Source organism: Juglans regia, chromosome 15 (assembly GCF_001411555.2).
Source record: "Juglans regia cultivar Chandler chromosome 15, Walnut 2.0, whole genome shotgun sequence".
Taxonomy (NCBI): domain Eukaryota; kingdom Viridiplantae; phylum Streptophyta; class Magnoliopsida; order Fagales; family Juglandaceae; genus Juglans; species Juglans regia.
The window spans coordinates 13,742,826-13,752,097 of record NC_049915.1 but is presented as its reverse complement, the minus strand read 5'-3'; the positions used below and the strand labels follow the sequence as shown (position 1 = coordinate 13,752,097).

General features: G+C 36.6%; 1 protein-coding gene across 1 annotated transcript; it reads left to right on the top strand.

The window, feature by feature from the left end:
- The first annotated feature begins 4,619 nt into the window (after positions 1–4,619).
- On the top strand, positions 4,620–6,390 carry LOC108980063 (organic cation/carnitine transporter 3-like). The gene has a single exon (XM_018950879.2). It carries the CDS (start codon positions 4,716–4,718, stop codon positions 6,285–6,287), a length of 1,572 nt encoding a protein of 523 aa, XP_018806424.1. The 5' UTR covers positions 4,620–4,715; the 3' UTR covers positions 6,288–6,390.
- Positions 6,391–9,272: the final 2,882 nt, after the last annotated feature.

Sequence of the window (9,272 nt, the reverse complement as noted above, 5' to 3'; positions counted from 1 at the left end):
AAATGAATTACCGTAATGCCCTTCACTGCATATTATATTATGGGCTTTTATTTTTTTTATTTTGTATTAGTACACCATTAATTATTTATGATTATAGAAAACTATTTTTAATATGTTATTAAGTGAAGATTTATGTTAAGAGTAAATAATATTGGAGTAATTTTATTTTTACACTTTAGATATGATTTAGTCTATTTAAAAATAGTCATGGTATATTTTAAAATATTTTGGGATAATTATATTACTTAGTATTAAGCTTCATAAGTTGTTTTCATTAGTAAATAGGTCTGACTTTTAAATGTTTTAGTCATAGTATTAAATTAGTATTGACGATTTTAGAAAGTGATGATTGGTAATTTTAGGTTTTGAGGAATTAAATAGATTATTTTATAGGCTTAGGATTAAATATTGAAATAAGTGGTTGATTGGAAATTTACGGGAATTACTTGATTATTTGATAGGTGACGATTGTTAATTGTTCGACATTTTGAGGAAAAATTCTGAAAAGCTAAGAAGTCCAGGTAAGCGGGGTTCCTATGCTAGAATTTGCATTAAATAAAATGAACTAAGGTTCGTTTTGAAAAATATGCATGTTTTGTTATGAAAAGAAATTTGAACTACCTCAGTTATTTGTTCTGCATTACTCATGAGATTCTGTTTAAGAAGAACGTATTTTCTGTCATGACTGGTGTAAACATGAGCTTATTTTTTTATATTTTGTTTCTGAACTTTGAAAATGAGAGCGAATGTGAAATTTGTGCATTAATTATGTTGTGATATAATTTTGTTCTGTTCTGAAGATTTTTGTTCAGTACTCTGTTTGGATAAGACGTGATTTCTGAAAACCTTTGGCATGACTCTCTGATTCTGAATTTGATTCTGTTTCCATTCTGTTTAGTTACGGCCCAGCCACGGGTAATAATAGTGGATACGGCCCAACCACGGGTTATAATAGTGGATACGGCCCAACCACGGGTAATAATAGTGGATACGGCCCTGCCACGGGTTATAGTAGTGGTCTCTGTTTTGAGTGCACACCTTGGTGACAGAGTGTCTTATGTTCTGCTTGGCTATCCGCAGATGCACAACCCTACCACGGGGGTTATACATGGCCTCTGTTCTGATATGATGTTTTGATGATGACGATGATCATTTATGCTATGCCAAAGAATATTTTGAATGAAATTATTTCTAAATCTTCGCTCTGATATTTTGATAACATGTTCTGCTTCCGTACTCTGAAAATGAAAATGTTTTGTTCTGCATTCTGATTTCTGTAAATGCTCATATTTATACACTAGTATATGTCCTCTGCTTACTGAATTGTTGATAACTCACCCCCTCTTATCTCCAATATTTTCAGATGATTGTTGGATATTTCAGCTGATGATCAGGACTATGAAAAATTGGGTGAGATAACTTAAGAATAGTGGATTAAGAATAGAAAGCTTTCGATGAGTATTGGCAATTTTTGATAGTTATATTATTGAAATGTGAGTATAAGTGACATATAGAGAAGTTGGTAATTTTTGGGGTTACTGTATTGAGGATTTTATATACGAGTAGGTGTGGTTAATTAAATTTGAAGTGTTTACGTTGATTTGAATCTTTTGGAAGAGTATTAGTAACGTTGGAATCGATTATCTGGTAATATGAATTAACTCTCCGGACTCTCGGGGACGGGGCGTTACAATACAACAAGCATATAATAAACTAACAATAATATAAGAAATATCTTTAATAAAAACAACAAAAAAACCCTTCATAAAAGACAACCCAACTGAAAAAAAATAAAAACACAAACCACCTAGTGATTTGGCTTGTAACTGAAGGGCAAAAACGTAATACCCTAGATCTAATCTTCCCTAACCTTACGTAAGAGCAAAACACCTCAAAAAGCATGGCAACAAGTTCCTGGAACCACAAATACATGCCACATAAGCTCACTAAAACCAGAAATCGTTTTCTTGAAAAGAAAGAGGCAGCGACAAGGCTCACCGAGGAAGGAGGCTACACTAGGGATCCGATTGGAGCTGAGTGGCTTCGGTGGATATGCTGGCAGTTGGGTGGCGTGCTGATGATGAACGCACGGCTGAACAGGGCTGACGAAGAGTATTTAGCCAGCGGTTTGAGGTTGGCTGGGTGGTTTCGGCAACATGATAAGCAGAGGTAAGTAATGACAGAGAGAGCAACTGCGAGGGAGAGAGGGAGTAAACTGAGAGATAGGGAGAGGGGGTTTACGTATCATGCAGCGTCAGCTGTGAAAGGTGGTGCTAGGTGACAACTAGACGACTTCCGACTGTGGAGACTTATTCCTTGGCGTACACAACTGCTGCTGGAGGCGGCACTCAGCTGGTTTGCGTTGAATTGCAGCAAACAGAAAAGGAAAAAAAATGCTCTATTTTCGGAGACAAAAACAGAGGTTTCTTCAATGGCTTGAACGATGGCTTAGGGCGGGACGCGAGGGTAGCATTGAGTCTGATTCGTGGGTTGTTGCTACGGGAAGGATGCTAGTGGCAGTGACTGGATTGTGTTGTGGAAGAGTTTGGCAGTGAGACTACCCTTCGGTGGTGGTTGTGCGGTTTCTCATGGGGCTCGGGCAGTGGCTATCACCTAGTGGTATGCATGGTTGTGTGCGTGAAACAATGGTTGGGCGCGGCAGGGTGGTGAACGTGGGGTTGAGGAGCCTTGGGGAAGATGAATACAACGGCAAGAGGGGCTGGGCTGGCTTGCGATTCAAAGTGGTGCGGCGGCTTGTGCTTGGGCAGCAGTTTTACTAGCATGGAATAACATGTGTCTATAAATATAGTGCAAAAACCCTAGAGATAAAAGAGACGTGTGTGCGGATGGAAGGGTAAGCCGTGTGTGTGCATGCATGCTGTGGGCGACGGAAAAATAAGCCGTGTGAAAAATAATATAGACTGCAAGAGAAGAAAAAAAAAAAAAAAAAAATTAAAACATGCGGGGAGAATAAAAATAAACGGTGAAGATCTCTAAATAAAAAAAAATCACTATTCAAATTCGTAATATAAAAACTTAAAATATCAAGATCAAATATATAAATAAATAAAAATCTAAAGTCTAACTATACTAATTTTGAATCCGGGTGCTGCCGTTGGACTTGGACCTATGTGCATGATAGCAGCCACGCCTTCCCCAGCCACATCATCTTCAATATATATTATTTTATGGAGTTTATATCATACGTACGTTGAAGATGAAAGGGAAAAGCTTAATTAATTACTTTAGACACAATATAATATTGTCGATCGATAGTGCATCATGTGGATGAGTCGTTCTGATCCATTGCATCATGCAGTACAACAATAAGTTTGTATTCAGCCAGGTATCTGCCGGCCTTGGCCAAATTCTTTTTATTAAATATAAGTATGGATTATTATATATATACTCATCAGAACGTACATGACATGAGAGACCAATGCAATGCAAGATGTTGCTAGTTTGGATCAATCCAATGGCAGACAGTTTCTCCATTAATTATTCTTTGAATTGTCCTTTTTTTTTTGTGGGAATTAATGATAAAGATCAGGCCGGTTTTGTTCTTTGCTAATTAATGTTTCTATAAGCATATCATGGTGGAAATAAGCTTTGAATAACATATATACTTGAATAGTGCATAAGCTGAGTTGGTAGAATTTTAAGTGTTGCACTGTTGTCCAACAACAAAAGATTTGGATGTATTTTTTCGAAAAAGATAAGTTGCTCATGGTGATACCATTTTTTTTCTTTCCCGCCGTAAATGGTCAATTAAGATGAGATAAATGCCGCGACTTTGTGATCGGGAAAAGTTAGAGATGATTTTATTTTACTTCATCTTATCATTATAAATTTATTAAATTTTTATATAAAATATAATAAATGATTCAATCTTTTCAAATTTTAAAATAATAATAATATTCAAAACATAATATTTAAATAATATTTTATTTAATTCATATAAAATCATCTCATCTCATCTCATCACATCTCATCTTACTATTTAAACGAGGTCTTAATTCTCACAATTTTGCCTATTAATTATTTATGGTGAACCGTGTCGCCCGAAAAAGACTATTTTCTTGTAATTTTCATGTAATATAGATCACTTATATAGTAAATTAATAGTTTAAACATGATGAATAGATACCACTCAACAAAAGTGTAAATTAATAGTAGAGGCTAGCTATCTATCTATCTATATATATATATATATATATATATATATATATATATTTACACACAAAAGCACCATATATAAACCAGCAATATATAGTTGGTGTTCGATCAAAGAGCCAAAAATACACCAGCAATTAAAATTCCGCCTGCCTAAACCCATCAAATAAATTACTTGTACATGATATGATTCGTTTTGATCTGTACCTATCATTGGTTTATCATGACACCGATTTCCTTTTTTTTTTTTTATTTGTTTCTCTCTATCTTTATTTGTTTCTTGTTTTATATGTCCAACTCAAACTCGTGGATAGAGAAGGCGCAAATGATAATTACAAAACTAAAACCATCAAATAGCTTGACAACAACAATCCAAAACAGGCTAGCCACGCCTATGTTATCTCAAAATGCTTGAAAGGATACATAGATCAGAAACATGACTAATTCTAAGACTATTATAGTTTATATAAAAACCTTCAAAGTTCGCAGCTCGCTCTCCCTACAGCTCTCCTGCCTGATCAAGATCAAATTTCAAGGTCCCAATGGCTGATTCAACTCATCCGCTTCTCTCCCTAGCCGACTGGGCTGAGTCAGAAGACACCCCACCATTAGTGAAACACCTACCATCCCTTGATTCGACCATCGAGAGTGTCATCGGGAATTTCGGGTGGCCCCAATTCCTTCAAACGGTGCTTGTATCCGTAGCATGGGTCTTCGATGCACAGCAAACATTCATCAGCGTCTTCACCGATGCACACCCAACATGGCACTGTACTCAGCTCGGGGACGAGTCATGCAACTCGGTTTCCAATATATGCAATCTGCCCACGAATTCACGGGCCTGGGATTTGCCCGCCGAGACTTCAACCCTCTCAGAATGGAACTTGGAGTGTGCCGCTTCCTTTGTACCTGGCCTACCCGCATCTTCCTTCTTCACGGGTTGCCTAGTGGGTGGACTCGTTCTTGCCACACTCGCTGACTCGTCACTCGGTCGCAAAAACATGCTCCTCCTCTCATGTCTAATGATGTCTCTATCTTCGCTGCTAACAGTGATCTTCTCCACAAATATATGGATTTACTCCGCTTTAAGATTCCTTTGCGGGTTTTTCCGTTCTGCAATCGGTACTTGTGCGCTTGTGCTTTCAACTGAGCTTGTGGGGAAAAGGTGGCGTGGCCAGGTGGGGGTCGTGGGATTCTTTTGTTTCGCAATAGGGTTTTTATCCCTTCCAGCCATGGCTTACATGAACAGAGGTTCTTCATGGAGATCTCTCTATCTCTGGAGTTCCATCCCTGGGATATTTTACTCTATCTTAGTTCACTTCTTTGTTCGTGAGTCTCCCCGATGGCTTTTTGTGAGTGGACGTGAAGAAGAAGCCATGGCCACGTTGAAAAGTATCGCTTCAACTCACCATGACAGTTCAAACTGGAACTTTTCCGGAATATGTTTTGAGCAAGAAACTTGCAATTCCAATCTTTACTTCACTGTTAAGATTATGGTGGAGAAAAAATGGGCTTTACGAAGGTTGTCGGCGGTTATGGTGATAGCTTTTGGCGGCGGACTTGTTTACTATGGCATGCCACTAGGTCTGGGAAACTTGGCATTCGATCTCTATCTGGGTGTCACTTTCAATGCCTTGTCCGAGCTACCCTCTGCGTTTTTCACTTTCTTTTTCATTGGAAAATTGAAAAGGAAAAATTCAATTATAGTTTTCACGACCCTTAGTGGTGTTTGCAGCATCATGTGTGTTTTGATGGGAAAGATGTGGACAAGATTGCAGATTGGACTTGAGTTAGTGTCCTTCTGCAGCGCCTGTACAGTGGTTAATATACTGTTCTTATACACAATAGAGCTGTTTCCGACATGTGTTCGGAACTCTGCTTTGTCGATGACAAGAGAAGCAGTCGTGCTTGGTGGCGTGTTCTGTCCGATGCTTGTCTCCGCCGGCAGGAAAGATAGTTTAGCATCTTTTGGGGTGTTTGGGTTGGTAATAGGATGTTGTGGGATGTTTGCAGCATGTTTGCCAGAGACGAGGGGCGGGACACTTTGTGATACAATGGAGGAGGAAGAGCACAAATTAGAGAAAGGAAGCTGTAATGGGGTTGGGGAATTCTAGATATAGCTAGGTAGGCTGAAATGTTTTGATGTCTTTGAGTGAGCGATTTGTTTTGTTATTCCCTTTTTTTTATGAGTTGTTTTTGGGTTGTAGACTAGGCTTTTTTTTCTATATATATAATGTATTATATATACAAAAAATTAGAAAAAACAATATTTTTAACGTTGGGTCTGGCGGCGTTGAGAAACCCAACCCTTTTCTCTCTAAAGCTCCATAAGGGGGGGGGGAGCTTCAGCTCCTCGCTCCCCCATCCTCTTCCTTTTCTCTGTCCATTTAATTTCTATGTAATGTTTTTTATTTTATTTTATATTTTTTTAAGCCGAATAAAGAAGGATCGCCATTTGAGTCTTTCCGGCCATCACATCTCTACACGCGCCCCACCGGTATGACGCCCAGCCGCCGATCTTCAAGACCTCCAAATCCAGCGTCCATCGGAGTGGCACGTAGCCCGCATGCGCGGGACAAAGTTCTAGACAGCGTTGGCGGTGGCCTTCACGCGCCACCGAGGAGCTCTCTCCAGACACCACGCTTAGTTGCTGCGGAACCTCTACCTCCGGATCTTCCAAGTTTGACCGTCGGCTTTCCAAATCTGATTGTTTTGATGTCTTTGAATGAGAGATTTGTTGTGTTATTCCCTTTTTTTTATGAGTTGTTTTCGGGCAGTAGACTAGGTTTTTTTTTCTATATATATAATCTATTATATTATGATTGCTTAGAAGTCCAGTTCAGATATAACTCCACAATCATCTTTGCATCATGGTTGTGGACATGTAATCTGAAATTTAAAGTACAAAAAATATACAAACATAGAATAGATATTAAGTATTTAATGGTGTTAAAAAATTTACCAAAATGATGTAAAACTTTGATGTGTGAATTTTTTTTACTTCCAATAAGTACTTTAAAATTACTTGATGGATGTATATGTGGGTATGAGGAAAAGGATTGAAACTACGGTCTTTAATCCTGTTTAGTTCAGAAAAAGGATAACTCCAAGCTTGATAATGAGAAACAGCGATGGCGTGCATGATTGGTCAATGGAATCATAAAAAAGTCTCACTGTTCATTATATGAGTGTGAGCTATCACTTTGTTTTGTTTTTTTCCTTTCAAGATATTTTGTCTTTTTTACTAAAAACAAAAGAAAATCATTAGATGCATTAATGTCCTATCAGCTTAGGTAAAAAAGTATTGTTGCCTTAATTTTTTTTTATGAATATAATGGGTTTTATTGAAATTTAAATTTAATTTATAAAATTTAAAATTTAAAATTTATTTTTTAAATTAAATTATATCACGTAAACAATGTCTAATTATACTATAAAAACTTTAAAATAGCAAAACTCATTTAACATAACTCAAGAATTAATATAGAAGCATGATCCAAGGCTGACACGCACACTTGGGTGAGTAGAAGTAATCACTACAAGAAATTTGATTTTTAATGATGAAATTTATTAGAGATGAATTAAATTTCATCCTTAAAAGTTGTCTCCAAAAATACCTGAACTACTAAATTCATTCGAACGGAAAAATATCCATTCGAACAAGATATTTTGTGATGAACAAAATCGTCTCAAAAAAGAAAAACCGTTCGAACAGAACAAATTAGATTCAAATATAGAATTAATGTCTGTTCGAACAGTATCTGTTTGGATACTAATATTGGCGGGAAATTAATTTATTTTTCCCGGGAAAAGTTAATAACCGTTTGAACTTAAATTTATTTGTTTGATCGGACATTTTTTCAATTAATTTATTTATTAGTATGGATTTGTGCATCTATTTTTTCCATTAATTTATTATCATTTTCAAAATATAAAAATGTGTATATATTATATATTATGATTTGCGGTGAGTTAAAATATTTATAAATTCATAAATTAATTTTATGTAATTTTATCAAAACTTTATAGTGATTTATTTTATGTTAAATTTATATAAATATAACTTTAAAGATAGTATCATTTTTTATATTATCATGAACGGTAATTAAAATGAAAAAAAATAAACAAAGTAGTAAACACGAAAAATAAAAACCATACATTAATTACATCTCAAATATATAATGTTCAATACAACATAAAAAAGTAAAATAATAACTAAAACGATCATTGGGTCCTTAGTAGATCAACATCTTCTTGCAACATTTTAATACATCCTTCTAGATCCCTAAGCTTCTCCATGATGGGCTCAATAAACTCTACAAACAGAGATCGTACCTAATCCAAACTAGCCCTAGGAGACTGTCTCTCAACAGCATCAATACTACTAGAAGCTGGATTTGTGGGATGATCACTAGGCTGTTCTGGTGCAGTCTTCCGCAAGTGCCCCTTGCTCTTGCTGAATGTGATCTTGTTAAGGGGCCCAGGGCCAAGGTCACCAGTGAATGAATTAGATGTATATTTGCAACGATTGATTGCAGAGTTGAAAGAGTTGTGGGATCAGGGTGTCAGTACATATGATGTGGCCTCATCGGGGGAGTTCAAGATGCATGGTGCAGTGATGTAGACTGATTTTCCAGGATATGAAAATTTGTATGAGTGGAGCACAAAAGGTAAAATAGTTTGTTCTGTTTGCAATAAAGATACACAGTCTCAGTGGTTGAGTCATGGTAGGAAAATTTTTTATGAGACATCGTCGTTATTTACCACATGATCATGGATGGTGTTCAAATAGAGCGATATTTGATGGAAGGGTTGAGCGTAGGGCATCATCGCCAGAGTTGTCTGAGAATGATATTATCGCACAGTTGGGGGATGTTTCAGAAAACTTTGGGAAAGATACAAATGTTCGAAAGAGAAAACGACAAGCAGTGGAGATGAATTGGACAAAAAAAGTATTTTCTTTGAATTACCATACTGGTCTACCTTGACACTGCGCCACAATCGAGAAGTTATGCACATCGAGAAAAATATATGTGTAAATATATTGGGCACTCTGATGTCAATAAAAGGGAAGAAAAAAGATATAGCTAACTCTCGTA

What these genes read in the sequence shown, in the direction of transcription:
- LOC108980063 (XM_018950879.2), top strand. Translation starts at nt 4,716, where the DNA reads ATGGCTGATTCAACTCATCCGCTTCTCTCCCTAGCCGACTGGGCTGAG.